At 51.1% G+C, this 26,595-nt stretch overlaps 1 protein-coding gene across 12 annotated transcripts in view; it reads left to right on the plus strand.

Moving 5' to 3' along the window:
• The window catches only part of DCDC2C (doublecortin domain containing 2C), a 94,097-nt gene that overhangs the window by 17,963 nt on the left and 49,539 nt on the right, over nt 1-26,595 (plus strand). For all 12 annotated transcript variants that reach the window (XR_005371976.1, XR_005371972.1, XR_005371973.1 and 9 more), the window contains exons 3-8: nt 767-843; nt 5,651-5,779; nt 12,834-12,971; nt 15,785-15,827; nt 22,463-22,586; nt 24,796-24,896. Coding sequence is in view for 5 of the 12 variants with exons in the window: in XM_038560692.1 (XP_038416620.1) it covers nt 767-843; nt 5,651-5,779; nt 12,834-12,971; nt 15,785-15,827; nt 22,463-22,586; nt 24,796-24,896 (612 nt within the window). In the remaining 7 variants the exon portion in view is untranslated. The remainder of the gene's footprint in view (nt 1-766; nt 844-5,650; nt 5,780-12,833; nt 12,972-15,784; nt 15,828-22,462; nt 22,587-24,795; nt 24,897-26,595) is intronic.

Below are 26,595 nucleotides of genomic sequence, written 5' to 3' on the forward strand. Positions count from 1 at the left end.
GGAGGGTCTAGGCCCTGGGGGGCGTGAGGCTGAAGGTGAATGAGGCCCCAGGGGTGGCTCAGCCCCTTAGGTTGGAGTCGCAGGGAAGAGAAGCATCGGGGAGCCCGGGGAGGCCCTCTCACCACCTGGCAGGACATTTAGCTCGTCCCCCGTAGCCTAACTCAGAAACCTCAGTCATGGGATCCCTGGGTGGCGCAGCGGTTTGGCGCCTGCCTTTGGCCCAGGGCCCGATCCTGGAGACCCGGGATCGAATCCCACGTCGGGCCCCGGTGCATGGAGCCTGCTTCTCCCTCTGCCTATGTCTCTGCCTCTCTCTCTCTCTGTGACTATCATAAATAAATAAAAATTAAAAAAAAAAAGAAACCTCAGTCATTCTTGGCGCCCACAATTTGCCTGAGCCACATACCTGGGGAGCCCACCCGACACCTGCCGGGCGATGAGCTGCTGGGCGCCCCTTAGCACCCTGGTCGGTGTGTTTCCCCCGACCTCCCGTGACTGCTCCAGCCCACTGTGCTCTGCACCTGCGCACGGGACCTTCACCCCCACTGGAGTCCACAGCCACTGACCCCCATCCCCGTCACCTGGCCTGGCTGGGTGGGAGTCCCGTTCTGCTCCCAGCAGGGAATCCAGCCTCCCTGGAGCCCGTCCTGGGGCCTCCCTGCCTTCATTTAGGTTTTGGGGCCGTGCTCTGCAGGCCATTGGTATTTACCAGGTGTTCGCCAGTTTGAACTGAAGTCTCAGGCCTGCTTTTTTCTTTTTTTTTCAGATCAAACCAGTGGTACATTGTGATATGATTGTGCCGTCCAGGTGGCAGACATTTCATCGTACATCTCGACACGTTAAGTGAGTAAGGTCTTGTGGGTGAGAAATCACGACTGCTGTAGCTCCTTAAAGATAAATGTTCGAGCTACGCGGACTTGCCTTCACCCCTTCACCCCTCTCCCCTTCACCCCTCTCCTCCTCCCCTCCTCCTTCTCTCCCTCTCTTTGGCAGGGACACCTGTATGATTCAGCCTTTTAGGTGCTACATATCCTTTCTTCCCTTGAACCCTGATTTTGGAAAAACATTCCAATTGCCATGCTGTCCAACAGTTTACATGGAGGTTGAAATCCAAGGGCTTCACGCAGACAATTTGGTCTTAGGGTTTATTTATTTGGTTTTCAATCCAGCAGTTGCAGCTGCTGGGTGTTGAAAGGACACTCACGCGTGGCTTCCCCACCCTGAGCTCTTGCTGGCAGAGCCCTGGGGTTACAGGGAGTCCTGCTTCTGTGCTGCTCGGTGTGCAGGTGTCCAGAGTGATGGAGGCCACGTTCTGGGCCCGTCTGGCTTACGTTTTGGGGTTGGGACAAAGAACATACTTGACTCAACAAATCATTGGCTCAAATCCTGCCTTTAAAAAAAAAAAAAAAAGATTTTATCTATTGATTCATGAGAGACACAGACAGAAACAGGCTCCATGTGGGACTCGATCCCAGGACTCCAGGATCATGCCCTGGGCTGAAGGCAGGTGCTAAACCGTGAGCCACCCAGGGATCCCTCAAATCCTACTTTTATTTTACTGTCTTTGTGAATGGCACACACCTGGTCTCCCTGAACTGGCTCCCTTGCTTGTAAAACGGGACTCCCGAGCCGCGTGGCAAGGTGCGCTGAGGGCTCCCTGGCGACCTGTCCAAAAGGCCCACGCTGCCGGTCCCAGCTCTGACGCTCCCCAGATGGCAGTTCTCTCCAAATCCTCCTCGTATTGTGATATTTTAATTTTAATCCATAATATTTTACAGATTAAAGTCTCTGGTATTGAGGTGGGCATAGGTCACTCCCTTTTACCATGTTCTGCTCCCAGTGGACAGAATTTCAGCAAGAGGCAGGGGCTCTCCATGTCCAGGCGACACTAGCAGGGGCGTCCAGTCCTGGCTGCCGTCAGCATCTGCCACATTCCTGACCCGGTGCCCTCCATGCTTGTGCTGACCGTCAGGGGGCTGGGGGCCCATTGGATGGAAAGCCCCTGCTACATAGATTCCTCAGAGCCCAGACTGGGAAGTGGAGGGATGTGGGAAATGTGACCTGTTGATTAGTCAAATTTGGCCTCTTTCATCTCTCTTCAGAGCCTCCACGATCAAATACCTTTCCTTGCTCGTGTGCAGGGCACACACGTCAACAGCTAGGCCTTTCCATTGTGCCTTCTGCAAGTCTGAGAGCTGGTTTGAAAGGATGAGAGGCACAGTGTTTCCGAATTTTGTGAAAGACCTCTGGTTCTGAAGAATGTATAGAAATCTCAGGGGACAGGATTGGCTTATGGTCCTTCCTGGCAAAGAAGCATATTGCTAAAGCTATATATATATATATATATATTTTTTTTTTTTCTGGCATGAGCCAAGACATCAGTGATTCTCACTTATTTTGATGGACATTTTTCTATTACCACTTACACTTGCTCCATGCAGACCATGTACACATGTACTCCATGCATTATATTGGTGTGTCAGAAATTCCACTAGATGGACCCAAATATCCATTGAAACACAGTGTCTTATCTACAAAGACCTGATCATTTTTGCTTGGAGACCTTGTAACTATAAAAACAAGCAAACAAAATAGTTAAGATGGGTTCCAGAGGCTTCTCTCATCCTCATGGGTGGGGTGGTGGAGTGATGGGGTTGGGGTGGCTCATTGAGCATGTGCTGGATTTGGAGGGAGAGCCCCATGCTCCCCTGTCTGGGTCTCCTTAGAATTGAACTGGTCCAGGCGATATAAATTTGAAGTGGAGGTTGAGGCTCGATTTATGTCCTTCAGCCTCTAAGCAAGCTGTGTAACCTGGTACATGTTGGGTCATTGTAATCACCATCACAGGCACCTGACTGAAGTCCATTCCTAGATCCATGTGGTATTTCCTATTTGAAAAAAATTAGGGACACCTGGGTGGCTCAGCGGTTAAGCATCTGCCCGGTGGAGTCCCAGGATCGAGTCCCACATCGGGCTCCCCACATGGAGCCTGCTTCTCCCTCTGCCTATGTCTCTGTTTCTCTCTCTCTGTGTGTCTCTCATGCATAAATAAATAAAATCTTTAAAAAAAGAATTAAAATATTTCCTATTTTAATAATTTAAAATATGTCCTCCTTAGAATATTTAAAATATTTCCTATTAAACATTAATGAGCACCATTGGTGGTACATTGACTATAGTTTTATGCCTTTAACTTCTCTTATTTCAGTTATTTTTGAAAATCAATGATTTTTTTGTGACCAGAGCAACCCATGCCCGCGGTAAATAAATATATAGTTTTAAAAGGTATACATTAAAAGTAAGTGTTCCTCCCACTTTATATCCCTGTATCTCTAGTGACTTCCCAGAGGCAACCACTGCTAACCCTTCTGGAGGGTCCTTGGAGTGCAGGCTCCCAGGTACACACTTTGGCAAACATAATATCCTACAAATACTGTTGTGCAGCCTCCTTTTATTTTACCACATAGTGTATTTTGGAGATGGTTCCTTATGAGCACACATGGGTAAGCTGTGCTTTAAAAAAAAAAAGGCAAAAAAAAAAAATAAGCTACAAAGTTTCCCAAAATTTGGATGTGCTCTAATCTAATGGTGCTGGGCTTTTGCCATGTGCCAGGGGCTCCTGCCCACCTGTTACCTCTCCATCACCTGCGTTCCTGGGAAACCGTTCTTGGGTGTTCCAGTGGGGTTGGTCGGTCAGCCATCCAGCCGGCGACCGGTCTGATGCTTGAATTCTGGTGTAGCAAGGTCTAGTTCATTCTTCATCTCAACTAGCAAACTTTGGGTGACGTGTTTAGTCCAGCATGCCCTCTGAACTTGTGATTTCCTAATTTATAAATTGGAGATAACAGTTCTTTCCTTTTTGGGGGGGTCTTTTAAAATTAAAATATTCATATGGGTAGCTTTCCCCATGTTTGCATGCTTATTATAAATAAATGTGAGAACCTAGAAAAGTGTAAAGAGTGAAATAAAAATCCCTCATCCTACACTTCGGACAACCACTATTAGCTGGAGGGACACTTACTTTTCCTGTTCTCTTTGTATCTTCTGTTGTGCATTTTTTTTTACGACATTAATTATATTTGACCATTTCCCCTGTAAATATAAATTCTGCATAAACAATTTTAAACGGATGCATAAGTGATTATTGTATGGCTGGGCCACAATTTATTTAACCATTGCTCAGTTCCTGGACCTAGAGGTTGTTTTTATGTTTTTGTTTCTATAAATAATCCTGTGGGAAACATCTTTACATATAAATCTGTTTCATTTCCATGCATTGGATTTTGCGAAATGGAAAGAATGGGTCAATGGTTATTAATCCCATGCATCTCCTCAGTCTATGTGACCAGCTTGCACCTGAGGAAGATCGTGATACTCTGAGCAGCGCTGCTGTATGTGTCTGTGTGTCTGTCTGCTGGGGCTGCCACAGTTTTGGGGGGGATACAATTCAGTTCATAACAGTGCCCATTACCCCACACTCAGGATAAGCATGTATGTTAAATATCCCTGAAAATTTAGATGAAAACCCAACATGACCTTGTTTAAACACTTGTTTCATTATTAGTAATCTGTGTTTGTAAAGACTTTTTGAATAAAACACTTAGGAAAACCAATAGATGGAACAGGGTAGCAAATATTATTTGGAGTGATAGCACATAAGTGCATTGTGATATAACTTGCACAGAACATTGTTTTCTAGGGTTTATTTTGGGGCAATATTTTACCCATGGAAGGAGATGGTCTCTGCACTGATTGGAAGCCCCTTACCATAGAGCATTAGAAAAGAAAACAGATTCTCTGTATTTTCTCACAAACATATTCAAGTTTAGATTTGCTCTAAAAAGAAAAAGAGATGTATTCATCCAATTTTAAGTTATTTGCATTACAGGAAAAACGGCAACAAAACAACAGTAACCATAAATAATAATGTAAAAAATTGAAAGCTGGAATCGTAAAATCGAGCTCCTTAAGGTTAAATACTATTCATTGCTTTTAGACTTAAAGAAACAAGGCTCGTATTTTACATTATTTTAGTAGGAGTCACAAGAGTCTAAAACTGTTGCCAAGTGACTTGGACCAGGTGGCACAGCCTCATTAACGGGAGAACCTTGCCATGTGGTCTCTCCCCTCTGCTGACCCCCTGCTTCCCTCCAACACAGGAGAAAAATAAACCTGCTGGGACCTCGGCGAAGCTGCCTTAAAACTGCACGAGTGAAATCAGTTGTTTTATTATCTTTTCGGAGGATTGCACATTATTTCCTCTTGGACACTATCTTGGCTCCATGGGAAGGGACAGTAACTGCATTTTTAAAGTCAGAATTCCCCCTTTATTTGCCAAATGGGCACAATTTTCTTCCAGTTTACTCACCATAGTGGAGGCGTGTTATTTAAAAAGTGGAGTTTCGTTCTGTTCACATGGGCACTTGATTGTGAAAAGAGGTTTCCCTGCGGTATTGCTGTGTCCCCGGGCCTTCAGCATCGAGCCGCTTGGTGATGGTCCCCGGCGGGCCGGGCCGTGTGTCCGAGGGCCGCCTGGTGCGGTGCGTGCCCCTCCTAGTCCTGTAATGAGGGGTCCTTCTTGGAATTTCCAGTGTTTCACCCTCAAGTGTAAGGTGGTAATGAATGCTTTTTTTTTTTTTCATTCTTACAGTGTTTTCACAAATGGAAGACTGTTTATCCCACCTGTAAAGATTATCATACCCAAGTTCACTCTGACCGAATGGAACAGCGTGCTGGCCACAATTGGGGAAAAAGTCTTCCCTCTAGGAGGCGTGCGAAAGTAAGGCTCCGGCACCCGTGGGAGACCCGATCCCAGCGCGGGAATGTCTGGCCTGGACCAGCAAGGCCTGCGATGCGACATCGTTAACTCTGAGTCTGATTCTTTGGGGGAGACAGTATTTCCTGTCTTTTTACCACACTTATTTTTAACCGGTTTATTTCATTTTTCATTCAACATAGTTTATTGAACATCTGACATGTGCTAGGTGCAGTGAATTTGGTGAATGAGGCCATGGGGATGGGGAGAGGAGGGGTGGCCAGTGGTGGGGTAGACGGGGGGGACAGAGGTGAGGTGGCCATGGGGACGGGGAGGGATGAGGTGGACAGAGGGGGGATGGAATGGGGACAGAGGTGAGGTGGCCATGGGGACAGGGAGAGGTAGGTGGATAGAGGGGGGTTTGGAGTGGGGACAGATGTGAGGTGGCCATGGGGACAGGGAGAGGTGGGGTGGATAGAAGGGGACGGAATGGGGACAGAGGTGAGGTGGCCATGGGGACAGGAAGAGGTGGGTGGATAGAGGGGGGATGGAATGGGGACAGAGGTGAGGTGGCCACGGGGACAGGAAGAGGTGGATGGATAGAGGGGGGTTGGAGTGGGGACAGAGGTGAGGTGGACATGGGGACAGGGAGAGGTGGGTGGATAGAGGGGGTATGGCCATGGGGATGGGGAGAGGTGAGGTGGCCAATGGTGTGGGGTAGACAGAGGGGGTACAGAGGTGAGGTGGACATGAGGATAAGGAGAGGAGGGTGGCCATGGCTGGTTGTGGGAGTGAATCCAGGGACAGTCTGGTGATCTTAGACCAGGGGCCTGGTGTGGATCGGTGGACCAGAAGGACAGAGCAGTGGGAGCAGCAGGGCTAGCAGGTTGTAGAGGGAAAGGCTAGGGCTTCAGCGCTGGGAGCACTGCCGGGGATGAGGAGCCCCAGCCTCTTGCATGGGGGTGAGTTGAGGAGGCGTAGGGAAGACACAAACCTTCCAGGTTGAAAAGTAAGAGGTGTGGGATGAAGGATCATCTTTTTTTTTTTTTTAATAATAAATTTATTTTTTATTGGTGTTCAATTTGCCAACATACAGAATAACCCCCAGTGCTCATCCCATCAAGTGCCCCCCTCAGTACCCGTCACCCAGTCACCCCCACCCCCCACCCTCCTCCCCTTCCACCACCCCTAGTTCATTTCCCAGAGTTAGGAGTCTTTATGTTCTGTCTCCCTTTCTGATAATTCCTACCCATTTCTTCTCCCTTCCCCTCTATTCCCTTTCACTATTATTTATATTCCCCAAATGAATGAGACCATATAATGTTTGTCCTTCTCCGGTTGACTTACTTCACTCAGCATAATACCCTCCAGTTCCATCCACGTTGAAGCAAATGGTGGGTATTTGTCGTTTCTAATGGCTGAGGAATATTCCATCGTATACATAAACCACATCTTCTTTATCCATTCATCTTTCGATGGACACTGAGGCTCCTTCCACAGTGTGGCTATTGTGGATATTGCTGCTGTGAACATCGGGGTGCAGGTGTCCCGGCGTTTCACTGCATCTGTGTCTTTGGGGTAAATCCCCAACAGTGCAATTGCTGGGTCGTAGGGCAGGTCTGTTTTTAATTCTTTGAGGAACCTCCACACAGTTTTCCAGAGTGGCTGCACCAGTTCACATTCCCACCAACAGTGCAAGAGGGTTCCCCTTTCTCCGCATCCTCTCCAGCATTTGTGGTTTCCTGCCTTGTTAATTTTCCCCATTCTCACTGGTGTGAGGTGGGATCTCATTGTGGTTTTGATTTGTATTTCCATGATGGCAAGTGATGCAGAGCATTTTCTCATGTGCATGTTGGCCATGTCTGTGTCTTCCTCTGTGAGATTTCTGTTCATGTCTTTTGCCCATTTCATGATTGGATTGTTTGTTTCTTTGGTGTTGAGTTTAATAAGTTCTTTACAGATCTTGGAAACTAGCCCTTTATCTGACACGTCATTTGCAAATCTCTTCTCCCATTCTGTAGGTTGTCTTGTAGTTTTGTTGACTGTATCCTTTGCTGTGCAAAAGCTTCTTATCTTGATGAAGTCCCAATAGTTCATTTTTGCTTTTGTTTCTCTTGCCTTCATGGATGTATCTTGCAAGAAGTTGCTGTGGCCGAGTTCAAAAAGGGTGTTGCCTGTGTTCTCCTCTAGGATTTGGATGGAATCTTGTCTCACATTTAGATCTTTCATCCATTTTGAGTTTATCTTTGTGTCTGGTGCAAGAGAGTGGTCTAGTTTCATTCTTCTGCATGTGGATCCTCTCAATAGATGCAGAGAAAGCATTTGACAAAATACAGCATCCATTCCTGATCAAAACTCTTCAGAGCGTAGGGATAGAGGGAACATTCCTCAGCATCTTAAAGGCCATCTACGAAAAGCCCACAGCAAATATCATTCTCAATGGAGCAGCACTGGGAGCCTTTCCCCTAAGATCAGGAACAAGACAGGGATGTCCACTCTCACCACTGCTATTCAACATAGTACTGGAAGTCCGAGCCTCAGCAATCAGACAACAAAGACATTAAAGGCATTCAAATTGGCAAAGAAGAAGTCAAACTCTCCCTTTTCGCCGATGACATGATACTCTACATAGAAAACCCAAAAGCCTCCACCCCAAGATTGCTAGAACTCATACAGCAATTCGGTAGCGTGGCAGGATACAAAATCAATGCCCAGAAGTCAGTGGCATTTCTATACACTAACAATGAGACTGAAGAAAGAGGAATTAAGGAGTCAATCCCATTTACAATTGCACCCAAAAGCATCAGATACCTAGGAATAAACCTAACCAAAGAGGTAAAGGATCTATACCCTAAAAACTATAGAACACTTCTGAAGGAAATTGAGAAAGACACAAAGAGATGGAAAAATATTCCATGCTCATGGATTGGCAGAATTAATATTGTGAAAATGTCAAGGTTACCCAGGCAATGTACACGTTTAATGCAATCCCTATCAAAATACCATGGACTTTCTTCAGAGAGTTAGAACAAATTATTTTAAGATTTGTGTGGAATCAGAAAAGACCCCGAATAGCCAGGGGAATTTTAAAAAAGAAAACCATATCTGGGGGCATCACAATGCCAGATTTCAGGTTGTACTACAAAGCTGTGGTCATCAAGACAGTGTGGTCCTGGCACAAAAACAGACACATAGATCAATGGAACAGAATAGAGAACCCAGAAGTGGACCCTGAACTTTATGGTCAACTAATATTCGATAAAGGAAGAAAGATGGGATCCCTGGGTGGCGCAGCGGTTTGGCGCCTGCCTTTGGCCCCGGGCGCGATCCTGAGGACCCGGGATCGAATCCCACGTCGGGCTCCCGGTGCATGGATCCTGCTTCTCCCTCTGCCTGTCTCTCTCTCTCTCTCTCTCTCTCTGTGTGTGTGTGACTATCATAAATAAATAAAAATTAAAAAAAAAAGGAGGAAAGACTATCCATTGGAAGAAAGACAGTCTCTTCAGTAAATGGTGCTGGGAAAATTGGACATCCACATGCAGAAGGATCATCTTTATGGGCAGTGATGGTCCCCAGACGGTGGGCCTTGGGGTGGAAGAGCCAAAGCCTTTACTCCTATTTCACATGTTGATTATCTCTCTTGGGGGTAAATTAAAATGTAAACGATTGATTTACAATCACATTTACAATCAACGGTTGTGACACCACCGAGGGAGACTGAGCATCTCTTGTGAGCAGGACAAACTGTTGGGCGTTTAGAGCCACGGGGTCGGGGTCGTCATTAGCCCTAGCGAGGGAGGTGAATCCCAAGGTGACCCTACGCATGCCGGGCAAGTTAGATGTCACCTAAAAATCCGTACCGCGGGTCCTGGATGATTCCAGAATGCAGCTATAAATATCGGTGTGTGACTCTCAAAGACAGAGGGACAGTCGTGCGGGGCAGACAGACTTGTGTGCCCTTTTGGAAGGGCCAGGAGCGGTCGTGGAATTAATCCCACGTGTTACACGTGAAATGGCAGAGGCGAAGCAAGCAAGGCAACAGGACATTAGGAGGGAAAATAGGTCATAAGATGGATAAGCTTATTACTTTTTCTCCCTCCAATTCTTTATGGTCGAGCTTAGAAGAAGTGCAGAGCCAGGGAATGAAAGAAATGCTTGGACGTACGAATAGTAGGTTGATTTGGTCTCCTCACTTCCTGGAAGGAACACTTAGCCTTCTAGAACAGACGTCCAAACAGACCCGCGCCCCCAGTCTCGTCCTGGCAAGGGGAGCTCGCCCGAGGGAAGACCTTGACTCGAGCTTCTCCAGGGTCCGGTTTCCTCCCAGCGCAGCCACTGTGGAGAGAGAGCTCACCTCCTGCACCTCCGTCCCCCGAGCCGTCAGCTCACCTCATCCTTGTTTCTGCGGAAGGCGCCCCGATCCTCCTGGACCCCAGAATCCGACCAGGGCTCCAGCTCCTCGGGCGCCTGTCGCCCGCTGGGCCTCACAGGTGCTGGGCTGCTCGCCTCCTTCCCTCCCGACGGGACCGTTACCCTGTTTGCTCCCCTCGACGGCCCCACCGCCTTGCCGTGAGGCACCCTTCGAATTGGGGGTTATGGCGAGTAAGATTTCTTTGACCAAATTTTTAAATCTTTTACATTTTTAAAAATTTTAAATTCAATTTGCCAACGTATAGTATCACCCCCAGTGCTCATCCCATCAAGTGCCCTCCTTGAAGTTTTCCAAACGGCAACCCAGGCTGTCCCCCCGCCTCCCGCGATCCCTCGTGGCGCTGCGGGAGTCGCTTCCCTCGCACTTAGCTCCGTGCTGCAGGGCCACGGTCCGCGTGAGTCTGTGCGGGAACCTTCCGAGGCCCGTGAAGGCGACTGGTTTCCGGCGCGCCTTCCCGTTTGCAGGAGCGCGTGGCTTGCTGCGAAGTATTTTTGCTTCCAGGTCTGGAAGGCGTCACTTCCCCGTCCTGTGCCTTCCGTGCTGTTGAAACATCTGATGTCGGGGCGGCTCTGGCTCTGGGGCGAGCCCTCGGAGGCCGCGTGCCTCCCTGTGTGCCATCCTGTGCCCGCGGGCCAGGGTTCCATGGCCTCTGATTCCACGCCGGCTGACTCCAGCGAGGTCCTCTCCCTCTCTTCAATCCCGAGAAGTTCACCTTCATGCATTTCTCTTCCTTCCCACTTTAAAGTTACTTTTTTGAGATTCTTACTTTCTGGCTGTTGGCACTCCTGCTCGGCCTCATTTCTCGGCTTTTCTCGAATTCATGTTCCTTCTCACGCTGCTTTCCCCCGGGACACCCCTCACGGCGTCTTCCCCACAGCAGCTCGTGTCTGCACCCCTCCTGCTGGCGCCCCGCACGGTGCTGTCTCCACGACTCCGTCTTCGCTTCCATATTTCTGTTTCTTTTTTATGCATTCTTGTTTCATATTGATACTATCTCCTCCTATCTCGTTTATAATATTTTTCACGTTTATATTGAATTCTGGGCCCATGTGCTCCATCACTTCTGCCTCTGGTGGAATCCACGGAGCACTCCGCGGTGGAGCCTCGCTGGCTGGCCCGCCCGGCCCTGCAGCCCCTCGGCCCACCTGCCTCCGTCCCACCCTGGCCTGCTGCCGGCCTCTGTGCTCCCCTGACGTAGTCCTGGGGCCACTCGTTCCAGCCATCGGGCAACGTGGGCCCGGGGACAATGGCAGGAGAGGAACAGAATTCCATGCCTCACTCTTTCCTTGGGAGCTTTGTGCTCCTTGTCACGGCCACCTGCTGCCCGCATGCTCTCCAGTGGCTTCTCACGCTGTCTCCCTCAAAATTCTTCTTGGTCACCAGGGAGTGGTCTCAGGCAGCCATTCCCCTGGGGGGCCCGGAGCAGCAGCAGCAGCCGGGCACTTGCTAGAGGTGACCGAGTGTCCCGGTCCATCTAGACTCACCGAATCCAAGGCCCTGAGGGCAGGGCCCGGCTGTCTGCGTGTTAGCAAGCCTTCCAGCTGGCCTGTGCTCAGGTTTGGGGAGGATTGATGGAGGGAAGGACAGTCCTGTGGCTTCTACCTTTTCAGCGTGACCTGCCCCCTTCCCACGCTGGAGATTGCTGCTCCGGTTCCCGATCGCCTCGCACACCCTTGCTCTGGCAGCCAGGCCGGGCTCCTTTGACTCCCTCAGCCGCATCGGCCTGACGCACCCACCGGGGTCAGCTATCTGTTGCTTGCACGTAGCTCTTGTCTGGTCTTCCATGGCAATCTCCAGTCACTGCGGCAAAATCAATCATCCTTTCCCTAGAATATTCTAGGCTCCAGAATTCACCGTGCAAGTTCCCTGTGTGCCTTTCACCTGTAGTGATAGTCGACCCCTGCGTCCTGCCTCCCCAGATGGCGTTACCATCTCCCGTGGGGAAGCCCTCCCACTGTCCCCACCCTCCTGCGTGCCTCTGCTTTTGTGAGGCCTACAGCCGAGTCTGGTTTTCCTCCTCTCAAAAGTCCGGATCTTTGCCCTTCTCTGCTTAGGTTTGTGTCCAAACCCTGGCTTTGGGCGAGCAGTGACTTCCTTTCCTCATATTTATGTCCAAGACAGTGTCCATCTCATTGTCCGGTGCTCAGCATTGAATGGATGGAATCATTTCTTAAGATGAATGAATGAATGAATGAATGAATATTTGCTAAAAAAGAGTACAGAGTAAAAGGTAGACAAATATTAGTCTTTTGGTGCTTATAAAAAGGGGCATTATTTGCTGCTAAGTACTGGTTTGTTTTCCAAGTATTGTTATAATAATATAATCCAATTTGTATTAATTCTTGCTGTTATTAGTTAAAATTAATTGAACACCAACCAAGAGCTTAAAATGTTCTCAGGGGCCTCTGAGTACTTGTACATAATTAAAAATATACTTTAATTAAAAAATCTAAAATTGGAAAGCAAGCCTAACTCTGGAAGAGCAGCTCCCACGGGCTTTAATTAGCTCGTCTGGATTACGCTCGCCGACGCGGTCATGGCTTTGCCCCTAACCCACGTCCCAGTCGTATGGTCTGCAGCAATGCCCCTAGCCCGGAGGTCGCTGCCCTAAAGTCTCCTGCCTGTCTCTTCTTGCTTTCTTCACAGATTATTTACCATGAACGGGCATCTTTTGGACAACTCCAAGGATCTGCAAGACAACCACTTTTATGTTGCTGCAGGACTGGAGACCTTCAAATATTTCCCTTACTGGAAATCCTCAAAGGTGCCCAGTGAGGTCCAACAGTGAGCACGCTTCATAAATTAACCTCTGGAGTTGGTGCAGTTTGCCTCTTTTCCTAGTATCGCCCCCGAGCATGGCCAGTTCAGCTGTGGGTTGTTTTTCTGCGTATATGACACAGTTTTGGATTCTCACAGCTGGGCACGTGGGAACCCCTGTCGTTCGATGTATCACAAGGGCAGTGAGCCCTTGTGTTGTGTGTTCTGCTTTTTCCCTGGGGCCACTGGGCGCCTCGGACAGGAAGGGTCTCCGTGTGCCCAACAGTCGCAGAGCGGGCCCCGGGACACAGTCGTGATAGCCCATCTGGCGCCTTGTTCTGTTTTCTGAATTTAGCAGGCTTTTCCTGACCTGGAATCCAGAGTTTGTGTGGGGCAGCAGGCTCTCCTGGTGGAAAAGGTGGTGACTGTTAGAGCGGAGCCCAGCCCGGGCTTACGGGGTACACCAGGGTGTGCGTGTTTGTAGACTCGTGGGAACGTCTACAAGGAAGACGAAGGCACGGGTGGGATCTCCCATCCCATCACTGAGGAGCACGCACAGCGGCTGCCCCTTCTGGGGCATTTTGCTCACTCCGCTGCTTGCAGTCTGAATTTGGCCAGACGAGCTCTTGTAATTAGAGCATAATTCTCCCCCGTAGGCTCCTGCCTGAGGGACGCCCTGTGGACTTACTCTGAAGAGCAGCCCAGCGTTGGGGCTCTGACCTGCTTGCCCAGATGTTGCCAGACCATCCCGCACTGATGCTCACGTAGACAGGCGTGGACTCTGCGTCCACCCGCAGTTCTCACAGTTCAAGGACCTTGAAGTCCCCTCATAAGGTGGTCTCAGTTACATTCCCAGCACACAATTACACTTGATGCTTCCTTAGAGAGACTTCCGTGTTCCACCCACCTTGCTTTTTAGCTGTGCCGTAGGTAAGAGCTCCAGTGTTCCCTGCTCCAAATACCCAGAGGGCCAGCAGTAGTCCAGAACACTTCCTGACTTCCCTGGTGTTGTACTGGCCAGATTCAGGAGCCTGTTTATTAGTCTGGGCCCCTCAGAGGCTACAGTACTGGGTGTCCAGGCTCGGTGATAGGTCAGGAAGGAGGAGGTGACCTGCAAGACTGGAGTTCAGAGGTACATACCAATCCAAATCCTCAATTTTTTGTCCCAATCAAAGCCCTAGCATCAGGGCGGAGTCTGAGTTCATTGCCTTTGGATCCTCTGAGAAGACAGGGTGGGATGTGGGATGGCAGGCAGGCTGCCTCGGATATGCCTTCCTGTGGACCTTGAGCCGCAAGGGGATGTGCCTGCCAACCGTGCCCTTTGTCACCCATCCTGGAAGGCGGGGCTCTGCTCCTCCCTAACTTGGTAGCTGGGTGTCAGGTGCCTCCCTCCAGTGCACACGGAGCTCTCCTTCCTGGGGGCTGTGGGATGCAGAGTTTAACTCGGGCTCCTGGCGCCCATTCCGGGTCTGGCTGAGAGGAGTGGTTTCCAGCTGATGATGCTGGGATTTTGCGGCCTTGACTGCTCAGCCCCATGGGTGTGTTTGAACTACAGGCAGCGACAGCAGCTATTTGAGAGCCTGCCAGGGACCTTCCCTGTAGCTGCTTCTCATGTTTCTAATGGTCATTCTCTTGAGCGAAGAAAAAGAGGTGTCAGCGTCCATCTCATGGTGGAACAGGCAGGTGGTTTCGCCCCCACCCACCCTTTGAGTTCCCTTGCCCAGAGCCTGGGAAGTTGAGACGCCACCAGGGGACCTCGTGACTATTTGCACTCATGTGCTGTTAGGGCTTCTACTCTGAGGCAGAGAATGGCTTTTGTCCTGTCCGAGGGGATGACCCCACAGCAGATGGTTAGGTTAGGGTCCTGCCTGTGAGCCTGGCAAGAGCGGCTATTTCCTGATTTTGTCCACGTGCTCTTTCATGCCGAGTGTCCTACCTGCGCGGTGGGTGGAGATTACTTAGGGGCTGTTGAGATGAGGTGCATGGTCCTCTCTCCTCCCATGTCCCCTGCTCCCCACACGAGTCCCCTGGATTCTCCATGTGTTTTGTTTTCCCCTGTCACCTGTTCATGTGCTGAGCCCTGAGCTGGGTCTGTTGGTAGCTTTCTCCCTCACCAAAGAGGAAGAGAGTCCACAGAGTTGCTAAGAGAGTGATGTCCATTCTCACATGTGACGTGGACCCAGGAGGTGCCCCTCTGCTGGGGAACTGGGTGCCAGAAGTGCTCCCTCCTTGTGTAGTGATGGCGGGGGTCAGCCCCCACACGGAGGGATCAGGAGCAGGGTGTGTGCCTGGGCGCCACGGGCCGCGTCAGAGGGGCAGGCGGCTGTCGTGTGGAGGAAGCAGGCTGGGCTGGGCTGGGCTTTGCATGGGCATGGGGTCTCCTTGCTTCCCCTGGTCAGTGGAGCGGCGTTGACTAGACCCTCATGTCTCTGAGTGGTGCTCTCTCTCTGGCCCAGGGAGAGCCTGGTGCATGTGCCACAGGTCCCCGCGAGAGTGCATGAAAAATCCGTGTTTGTGGGAGTGGCTGTCAACTGTGAAAACCTCAAAGCTGTTAGAATTTCCCCCCATGGTTGTATAAAAGCTTTAGGGCATGAGCCACCTGTAACGATGCTGCCCCTGGGCCAGAATGCCATCCTGATATAAATGGAAATCCATCGGATTTTCCAAGGTGTCCAGGAAGGAAGCTGGGCAGAGCTCAGTGGGGACCGTTTCTGCTCCGAGGATGGGAAACACCTGTTGATGTGAGTCGGTGCCAGAGGGGGGACTGGATGCGCCTTCGGAATGGCCTTGTCTTTTGGTTGACTCTTATAGATTCTAGCTGATTGTCTTTTGTCTTTCAGAAAGTATACGGACATCGAGAAGTACTCACGAAGGAAGAAAATAGTAAGTCCTTTTCAGGGCACCCGGGTGGCTCAGTAGGTTGAATGTCTGGCTCTTGATTTCAGCTCAGGTCATGGTCTCAGGGTCATGGGATTGAGTCCCGTGTTGGGCTCTGCTGAGTGTGGAGCCTGCTTGGGATTCTTTCTCTCCCCCTCTCCATCTGTCCCTCCCCAGTTCATTCTTTATTAAGAAAAAAAAAAAGTCCCTTTCATGCAGCAAAGATGAGAACTGTGCTTGATCCCAGAGGCAGGTGGAAGCCAGGTCCTGGCGGCCGCACGGGTCCCTACCACCCGTGTCTGTGATGGCCAACATCTCTAACCATCTTATCTAAACTGTTTCAGAGGCTCTACTGACCTTAGTATTCATTCCATGAAGCTGCTGGGGGCCTGCTGCCGGGTCCCCTTCGCTCAGGCATGTTCCCCGCTGGGACTTCGCGGCCTTGAGGCCCCATGCACTGACCTGTTCTTTCCCAGTATCTAACGGTCAGCCCTTGATGTGGCTTTTCCCTTGGTGCAGCTCAGACTTCATAACCACATCTCAACCTCCCTCTCGGAAGTACTCTGGCTTCCTTATGCCCCTGAACCACCGTGGTGCTTGCTTGGCCGGAGTCCAGCCTTGGATGAGCCCAACCCCTCGCCTGCCCGTAGTTGCACTGAAGGGGTCAGTGTCGCTGGGGGTGATAATCCGACTGACCCGACTCTTCACCCCGGCTTCCCTGGAAAAGCCATACTGCTTAAAAAAAAATGCTTTTCTGAATACATTTTGCTCAATTTTGTCAGGGATTTTTGCATTGTCTGTTGATAAGTGAGGTTCACCTCCAATACTTCTCTTTCATGTTGTCCTCATCTGGCTTTTGGCGTGAGGGTTTTCCTGACTCTGTTGTTATTTTGGTAGCTTCCTGAGCTGAATGATCATCTTATTTTCAGTTTTCTTTCTCTATGGGTTGCCTTTGGGATTAAGTGTTTGTCAGATGAATGGGCGAGAACCATCGAGAACACAGAACTGATAGATGTGATCCTGCCCTACGGATGCGCTTCGTCGCGTGAAGATGGACGACACACGGATTTGTCTCATGGTTAAAAAGTTGGTGTGAGTGAGCCAGTAGGGGCGATAGTTTGTAGGAGGATAATCGACACGTGGAGATGGGTGAGCGGAGCACGGGTCCTAATGTGGGTCAGAGAAGAGGGCAGATTTTCCAGGTGGAGAGAGGGCCCAGGAGATGTGCACAGGACTCCAGCCTCGCAGAGTTTCCTCAGCGGTGTTTTCACATGTGCCGTGGGTACTGAGCTTGAATGTGGGAACAACACGAGTGGTACAACAGTGGAATCTCCTGCTTCAGTGGTTTGGGAGGCCTCTGAGCTCAGAGGACAGAGCCAGTAGCCCGGGGTCGTCATTACTTGCTTTTGTTAATGCCCATATTTCGTTATGTTGTTGTGACGCTGGGTTCCCATAGGGAGGAATAGTTTTCTTTTCCTTTTGTTAAATATTTGTTCTCCTTGGTCTAAAATTTAAGACATGTTTGTTCTGATATTGTTTCTTTTCTTTGGAAATCTATGACTGGGAAAGTTAACAGGTTTTGATGACGATATTTAACATTAAGAATCCTGAAACAGAATGATCACAAATATGCATACACTGCATCAGAAACACAAGGTGTTAGTCAACGAAAAATCATCATTGAAAATATTCTGTGACATGAGACAAGCCATGTAACAGCAGAGCAAACACACTTTATTCCAGAAAACAGAAAGTCCTAGAAAAGAACGCCTTGATTTTAACAAAGGTTGATGTAAAAATCTCTGCGTTTGTTGTAAAAAACACCTGTCAAGGTATTTTTACCTTATTTGTTGTTCCTTGTGTAGAGGTCTACGTGATTTGTTGAGCTGAGAAATCGCCCCATGTGAGGAACCGGTACATTTTTGAGGGTGAAAACTGTCCCATGTGCCAGGCTTCTCTGGCTGCAGGAGGCTGGGTTTTATTTCACTTTATTTTCTGAGGCTGAGTTTTAGAATTAGTCACAGCAACCACATTTTGGTAAGTACGGTTGCTTCTGTATGTGTGTGTGCCAGGCTTTGCACGTGTCTCTTATTAAACTTCTTTGATTTGTTTTCCATGTGAAATGGGGTGCGTCTTACGTACATGGCCTCTGACCACTGCCGTTGGCACTCGTGTGTGGTTTTGCTGTCATCACGGTGAGCCCAGCTAGAGCGGCTCAATTTGCTGTCTCTCCCACTGAGGTACGCATGTGGTTGGCACCACACGTGTTGAACGTTGTTGCTGTGCAAAGCCCTCAAGATGATTGGATCGAAGTGAAAAATTATTATATTCCCAGAAAGGTATATAAAGATAGAAGGGCAATCTGATATTAGTGGAGTACATTCTTCTTGAATTCCTTATATTTTTGCAAAGAAACAACCATCTCTTTTATGGCACCTGAGAAAGGAAGTTACTATTGTGCAGTGGAAGATACCGGTCAGTCGTGTATTACAGGGGAGCAAGCCATGCCCACGTCTAGGAGATGAAAACAGCAATGAGCACCACGTGTCATATGATTCATGGTGTTTGATTCCGTGAAATGAGAAGGCAGGTAATGGCCAGGAGCACAGGGGTCTGGGTGGCTCTGGATGCGGGAAAGTGGGAGAAGCTGGCGTGGATCCAGGTGTCCGTTAACTTGAGCCAAGACTGTTTAGTCCAATGAAGATGACTGAGTGAACCTATTCTTGTTTCGTTATATCAGATCCAGTTTTACAGCAACTCATTTACTGTGATTTTATGTCTTCTTTTCAAGGAAGTGCGGCTAATTTAATAAATGTTTAAAACTGTATTCTTTTATTATTATTTTTTTAAGATTTATTTATTTATTTATTATTTATTTATTTATTTATTTATTTATTTATTTATTTATTTATTTATTTATGAGAGAGAGAGAGAGAGAGAAAGATATAGGAGGAGGGAGAAGCAGGCTCCATGCACCGGGAGCCCGATGTGGGACTTGATCCTGGGACTCCAGGATCGCACCCTGGGCAAAGGCAGGCGCTAAACCGCTGAGCCACCCAGGGATCCCCTAAAACTGCATTCTTATATTAAAATGAATATTTTAATGTGTAAGCCTCTGTAAAATATCAGTAAATAATTAATAAGCTTTGTATTTATATCACATCCTTAACCAGAATGTTGATACTGCCTACTTCTCTTTTGGGCATAGAGCACAAACGTTGGGGAGTGAACAGAAATGAAGACGAGCTAAAACACTGACAAATTAGAGGTGCCTGTGTATGTGTGTGCGTGCACGTGTGTGTGCGCACGCGTGAGAAACAGAGATGCCTACCGTGGGACACCCATGCTTTAATGACCAGGTCTAAACTGTAAAGTGCAACATGGAGCAAGTGCCTTGGAACTGACATTTGCAGGCCAGTGACGTCAGGACCATGGCAGTATCACACAATATCCAAGGCTGCGTTTGTGTCTCCTTCTAGTGGCCTGAAGGTGCAACAGTTTGGTTCAAATGTTAGCAAATGTTGCACTTTAGCAATGCTTAGAGTGGGGGCTGGTTCACTGATGGCACACCTCGACCCACTTGGAAGCGGGACGGTCACTCTGGAAGCTGGTGGGAGGGCGTGCCCGGACTCTGAACTTAGCCGGGTGGTTTCTGTTCTTCTAATTCACATTACCCCGGGAGGCTGCCTTTCATGTGCCCGAGCAAGACTATCTGTTATAGCAGCAGCAGAGTTTAGCTGGATTGGACAGTTTCTCTCCAGAGAAGAATGGTAGTCCCCGGAGCACTACAGAGAAGTGAGCACAGCGTGCCCCACGTATGTTTCCTGAGGATGTTTTTAATGGGAGAAACGATGAATGAAATTAAAAAACAGCCCCCGTCACCTTTGCAAGAAGCGCTCGTGCTGATATCAGATTTGGGACTCAGAGCAGGAAGAAGCGGGGACAGGTGACACCTAGAAGTTTCCTCGTGTGGGGAAGACACAGATTCTCTGTTTTCCTGCTCAATCCGTTGTTTCCGAGAGCTGCCGTAAGTCTCTGTTGCTCTGACAATAAAGGAGCACGCGGAGTGTCCACTGTACACCACGTGTGTGTATAAAGCTGAAGGCTGCGTGCCCCGTCCTTGGGGAGCTCAGGCCAGGGGGGCGCTGGTGGGTGGAAGCTGCAGGTGCGTGGCCACCGGGTGCACGTGTGCCGGGGGTGGGAGTGCAGACGAGGGCTCCTCCGCTTGGGACACGGCGACGTTGGAGCAGGGCCAGCTGTGCAGGCACATCTGGGGCAGCAGGGCGGCGTGAGGCTGTGCCTCGGGCGCAGGAAGGCAGGCGGGCAGGCCCGTGTGCGGGATGTGAGCCCAGTCGCCTCCCAGACCCTGCACCCTGGCAGCCCTTCCCCTGTCTTTGCTCTGTTCTTCTTTTCCTACTCTTCTTGCATCTTCCCACTCAGCTCAGGACACCAGCAGAGATTTACTGAGCACCTGCTGGGATTACTCCATAGGGCCCGTATCCGTGTTGTGAGGTCGCCGATTGCCTGGGTCCAGGAATGCAGAGGGCGGCTCCTGGGTTCTGCTGGCGACGACGTGTGGGTGGGTGCTCCGGGGACCCAGCACAGGGGCCTGAAGCCGGGGGGAAGGGAGTTGCAGGTGGAGATGGCTGGATGGTGGGCGGGAAGGCCCGGGCGGTGGTGGGGGGCCCATGGGGGCTAGGAAGGTGGACGGGCTCCGACGGGACGCTCACAGCGCTGAGCTGAGGCACGCGCACTTCATCCTGCGGCTGGGACACTCCCGTGAGTGTCTGAAAGGCACAGGGAGAGGAGATTCTAGCGCTGCTCACTCATTGGGCAAGTATTTACTGTGTGCCTACTGTATACCACCCGGCTCCAGGCTCCGGGAATCTGTTATTAGACGAACATCCCTGGTCCCATGAGGCTTCCAGCGTCCTAGTGGTGAGAGGCAAACAGTAAACATCCTAAATGAAGGCTGCCTGCGGGGCTGGGGCGACAGGATGAAGGGGAGGAGGGGCCCTGGGTGTGCAGGCCATTGCGGTCCTTGTGGAGAGAGACGGGGACAAGCCAGGCCTTGGGCTAAGACGAGACGAGAAGCCACACCAGCCGGCTCCACATTTCACTGGATGTCGTAGGAATAAGGTGCTTTAAAACACTGGTGTTTCCTTCAGGCTCTAGGTAAGGTGTGAGATTCAACAAGAAAATCAATTTATTGCACTTATGGCCGCTCTTCACCCACCATTGCGCTGGCCCGAGGTTCTGTGTGTGTCGGGCCACCTTCCAGCTGGGTGTGGACCAGCTCATCTTCGTCTTGTCGCCGCCCCAGGGGTGACCGGGCCGGTGGCCAGGCCGCGACGGTCTTGGCTCTTGTGTGTGCTTGGCTCTGTGCCAGCGCTGCTCTTGTGTCCTCACGAGGGCACCGTGCTGTGTCACCGTCCGTTGACCATTACTTCAGAGGTAACACGGTAAATACGTGGTGTCTGTCAGAGGGGCCGAGGATCAGGGAAATGGTTGCGAGAAATAGGCATCAGCGATGCTCCAGGAGCCTGGCAGGTTGTCAGGATCCCTGCCCCCCGCTGCCTGCGAAACACGAGCCACACACACGTACCATGTTCTGTCTCTAAAACCATTTATTTTTTTTTTTAAATATTTCTTTCTTGATGACAGACACAGGCAGAGGGAGAAGCAGGCTCCAGGCAGGGAGCCCGATGTGGGACTCGATCCCAGGTCTCTAGGACCAGGCCCTGGGCTGAAGGATGCTGAGCCACCGGGCTGCCCGCTAAAACTAGCTCTGCTGAGATCTTGATTCCTATGCTCTGAGCAGGATTGCAACCTTTACAGAAGCCCCTTAAAATGGGTAGAGAGATTTTGCTTGGTTCTTGTGTTTGCTTGTGGGACTGTTCTATGCACCTTAATTTCCGCCAGGAGAAGCCGGCCAGTCACTTGCATCGTAAATATATTGATGGTACAGGGGGGTGTTTGGTTGACGTTTCTCGGGTGCCGTGGAGAGCTCAGGAGAAACCTCTACGTATATAGTTCTGCCTATGTTCGGTAAAGATAGAAAACTGGGACGGCGCTTTGTATCATGGGGACAGTTTGTGGGATGGAGCTGGAAGGGCCCCTGGGATGAGCTCACCGTTAGCTTCGCTTCCACTGTGACTCCCACGTGCGTGGTCATCTTCCGCTGTCAGTAGATTTTTTTAGACACCTGAGTTTCCCTTTATCTCAACTCAAAACAAACCTGCCATGTGCTTAATATCCTTTTATCAGAGATGCCTCGCCTTGCTTAGAGGTCCCAGCGGGAATAGCTTTGTGAGTTGTTGGAAACAGGGGCGTTTATTCCTGAAGCTTCCAGGTGTGTCTAAAACCACACGGGCCTCCTCAGACGCACCTGTGCCCTTTCCAAAGCCGCCCCTCGCTGTGTCAAGCCTTATGGGGGCACCTCCGGAGGTGCTGACCTCACCCAGGGAGGGGAGTGTTTGTGCCACTTTGCTGGAGACAAGCATAAGGGACTGAGGCGTCCAGACGGTGCCGGGAGGGAGGTCTCCTCCGGGCGCCCGAACGAGGCCGGCGCTTGCCCAGGGGTCAGACTCATGGCTCGCCGCTGTTCCTAATGTAGTTTTCATTCTTGGTTTGTGCCTTAGGAGGATTCCCAAGGAAAAGAACCTCATAAATACAACATTTCCCGTAAGGAACAGGATTCTGTGTTTTATGCCAAAGAGGGGAAGAAGAAAATGCTGGTAGACTCTTTAATCCCAAACGGCGCAGGTAATGTGGATTTCATCATTTTTAATGGGCGTTAAAAATGCTGCCATTTTAAGAATGTGTTTTTTTTTTTGTTTGTTTTTTGGGGGGTCAGTTTCATGCTGCAGGGAGAAGGCTTGTAACTGTCTGATTTTGACACTTGTGACTTTCTGATTTATTATGAGACCTTCAGCTCCAAGGGCCGTGGTAGTGGGAGGAGGGAAACAAAATCCCGCTGGTGAAGGCGATGGACTTCTCCACCCAGGAAGCCCTCCCGGATCGATGCAGGAGTTCAGTCCTCCCCGTGCACATCAGGGCAGGCGCGAGCTCTCACCCTGAGGGCCGACGACACAGCAAACAACCCGCAAACCAATCAGCCTTTGGGGGGAAATGCAAAACTAAAATCCGCCTGATTTTTTTTTTTTTTTTTGAGGGTGAGGGACATTTGAAAGATTAGACTTTGGAGCTGATTTTATTTTATTTTTATTTATTTTTTAAAGATTTTATTTATTTGAGAGAGACAGAGAGAGTGAGCGAGCACACAAGCAGTGGGGAGCTGCAGAAGGAGAGGGAGAAGCAGGCTCCTCTTCGGTGCGGGACTCGATCCCGGGACCCCGGGATCATGACCTGAGCCGAAGGCAGACGCTTCACAAACTGAACTACCCAGGCGCCCGTGGAGCTGATTTTAAAATGAAATAATTAAAAAAAAAATACTTGTTCCGCTCCTGCTTCTGTTTTGCGGAGCCCTGGCTGGGAGCTGGCCACCTGGGGTCCCTTCAGCGTGTGTCGCAGGTGCTTCGTGGGTGGCTGGTGACGCGGAGCATAGGACCAGGGGAAGGGGGGCTCTGCTTTGCTACTCTGCAGCATCTGACAGTTTGGGGGCATCATTTTTCTTGAAGACTTCCCCTTCCTGGGTCCTCCCCACACACCGCGGGTCAGGCTTCCTCCTCTTTATGCTCTGATTGTCTCCTAGCTTCCGGGGAGCCCTCTGCTTGCTTCCAGGTGACAGTCTCTACTGTCTCCCTGCGCTTCTCTCCTGCTGCCTGCCCGCTCTGGGCTTTCCTGTCCCAGGTGATGGTCCTGTCCCACTGCTCCCGGGGGCCCTGTCTGGTGGGGCCTCGGGGGCCTGTGCCACTGTACCCTGGGGACCCTGTCCTGCTGTGCCCCTGGGTCCCTGTCCCGCAGGGCACCTCTGGAGGCCTGGGGGCCCGGTCCCGCTGTGGCCCAGACACTGGTCTGGACAGGGGGGTGGGTACTGAGACACCTGTCCTTCCATGGCACTCCTGCCTGCTGGGCGCAGCTGACACCACGTGCTGATGCAGCCTGACCATGGCCAGGATGGGCCCAAGACCAGAGCCTGTTGCCCCATAGTCCCCGAAATACTATAATATGTCACCGCTAATAGAGAATTTAATCAGCGCATGCAACATTTCCTTCTTGGCCAAGCCTGTCTTTCGTGGCTGGGACGGCCCGGCACGCATCTGACCTTCCCTCCGGGAAGCGGAGTGTTGGGACCCGGGTTCCTACTGCCCTCCCAAGCCTGGGGCCCTCGGCTCATTCCTCGTTTACAAACGGACGCAGTGTAGACGGGTCCATCGGAGGCTCTTAAGTTCAAGCACGCAGAGGGGAGCCTGGAAGCGCCGTGGGGGACCTGACGGATGCTGCATCTGCCTCCTCCTTACCTTCACCGCTTCCGCCCAGGACTGCGGGAGGGTCCTTGGGGGGCCGGGGGCCAGGACGGGGGTGGGAAGGACAAGGAATGGAAAGAGCTGGGGTCCCTGCGCCCCTGGCCGCCGCGGGTACCTCCTCTGGGCGTTGAGGGAAGGGGCCGGGCTCCTGCTTTTTCTTTTGCCGTCACCTAGTCTCAGGCGGAGGATGAGGTTCTCCAGACCCCCGGGATTCTGTAAGCACGTGATACACCCGGTCGTAACGCTGATGAGATGGTTTTTGTGTCAGCTCCGGGGACTATGTCACACCGTGCGATTTTAACACCTCGTTTGTCAAAACTCATTTTGTTCATTACTTCAAAATACGTTCTTGAAGTCATCTGGGAGTGACAGAGGTGCGTGTGCCCAGACCGTGATTGTGATGTGTGCGGGGTTCTCAGAGTTTCTTTCTGACCTGGGCCCTGGGCAGAGGAAGCCCAGAGGTCGCCGAGCCATGACTTTGGTTTGGGCCAGAAGATGTGCAGTGGGCATTGGCATGAAAACCTGTTTGTGCTGTTTTTCTCTAGAAGGCGACGTGTACAAAGCGCAGACTCCTAGCACGGAAACCCAGGGAGCGCCGGAAGTCAGAGAAGACAAGGATGTGCAGGTGGAGGTGCCCGTGGACCAGGTGGGTAGCAGGTGTCGTGTGACCGTGCCCTCGGCCTTCTTCCTTCGGCTCTGTCAGCCCCGCCTGGCTGCAGTCTCCTCCTCCCCCGACTCCCAGGCTCACCCAGGCTCTAGATTGTTCTCTGCCCCCTCTGGTCAGTGACTGCTCATCCCTCAGGTCCTGCATCACACGTTTTCCTGCCCGCTACTCTCCCTGGTGGGTTCTTCTGCTATGGGGACTGTTATGAATTTGGAGTCCAGCCTAGACTGGTGAGGTCCTGTCAGGTTTGTGACCGCGTAGTCAGCTGTGTTGTCACTTGAGTGCTGTCCGTTTCCCTCACGGTGAGGACGGGGTCGGCCTGCTGTGCTCGTTGCCGTCAGCCTTGTCCCCGGGACGGTGCCTGGCAGGGGAGGCCCTCAGAAACCACCGGCGGCACCACAGGGTGCTGGGATGCGTGGGGCACCAGGTGACGTGGTTGGGGATCGCAGGTCTCCCACTGCTTGGCCGTCTGACCCCCTCCCCCTCACCCGTGCGGTGGGCATTGATGCCCCTGGATGGCTCCTGGGGGGCAAAGTGAGGTCCTGCACTTGTGAGTACCTGGTTCTAGGCCTGGTGTGCCCCCGCCCCACCTCCTTGGGGCTCACAGAGGCATGAGGTGGAGGGAAGTGGGTGAGGCGTGAGGGGGCCACCCCAGCCTGGATGGGAGCAGAAGCACAGGGGCCTGGTTCCAGCCCGGCTCGCCCCGTGCCCACCCGCTGCAGGTGCGTCTCCACGGGTCTCTGTCCCCAGCCCCTGGTCCTGCAAAGGGCCGGCGGGCCGGGTGGGCTCTGAGATGCACAGCTTTGTCCCCAGTATCCACCTGAGGGCACTAGAAACACATTTCTTATTTTTTAGTAAGATTTTATTTGTTTATTTAAGAGAGAGCACGAACAGGGGGAGGGGCAGAGGGCGCAGCAGAGCCCCGCTGAGCAGGGAGCAGGGTGTGGGGCTCGATCCCAGGGCCCTGAGATCATGACCTGAGCCAAGGCAGACACTGCACCGATGGAGCCCCCCCCGGCGCCCCAGCGTCCTGTGCAAGTTCCACGTGGGCATCAGAGCTCTGTTTTCCCCCCTCTGACGTGGACTCGGCGTCAGTCCTGCACGTGTGGTTAGAGCCGAAGCCCGGGCGACAGCGAGCTTTCCGCTCCCCTTTGGAAGATCGCGCGTAATTTTCTCATTTTATTCTATTTTTCTTTCCCGTGGTATATTTTACGAACGAGACAGACCACGTCCGGCCCTGGCCACTTCCTCTGGCATCTGGAGCACTTTCCCCGGGGGTCCTGTTGTGTTCTCTAAATTGCCAGTGATAGCATTTATTCTTTTCCTCGACGTGGCGAGAAATGACCAGAAGATTCAGTTCTCTCTTAAAACCCAAACTAACCATGTATGTTTATTGCACATTTAAGGATTTTTGTAATAACTAAATGCAGACATTTTCGGCAGTTAGGGTTATACCAGAAATTAGCACCCGGCCCCCCTCCAACGCTGGTTAGGGTCCTCGGGGTGTTCCCGTTCTGGGCAGGTTTGCAGCACAAGTGTAGTCCCTAGTGTCATGCAATCTCCATCACTGTGACCGAGAAACGTTCTGGGGAGTTTGCGTCGCTAGTGTTTGATTTCCGTGGTATTCGGGGCAGTGCGGTGATGGGGGGTCCCCAGAAGGGTGAGTAGTGGAGGGAAGGAG

The sequence above is a fragment of the Canis lupus genome, chromosome 17 (assembly GCF_011100685.1).
Source record: "Canis lupus familiaris isolate Mischka breed German Shepherd chromosome 17, alternate assembly UU_Cfam_GSD_1.0, whole genome shotgun sequence".
Classification (NCBI taxonomy): Eukaryota; Metazoa; Chordata; class Mammalia; order Carnivora; family Canidae; genus Canis; species Canis lupus.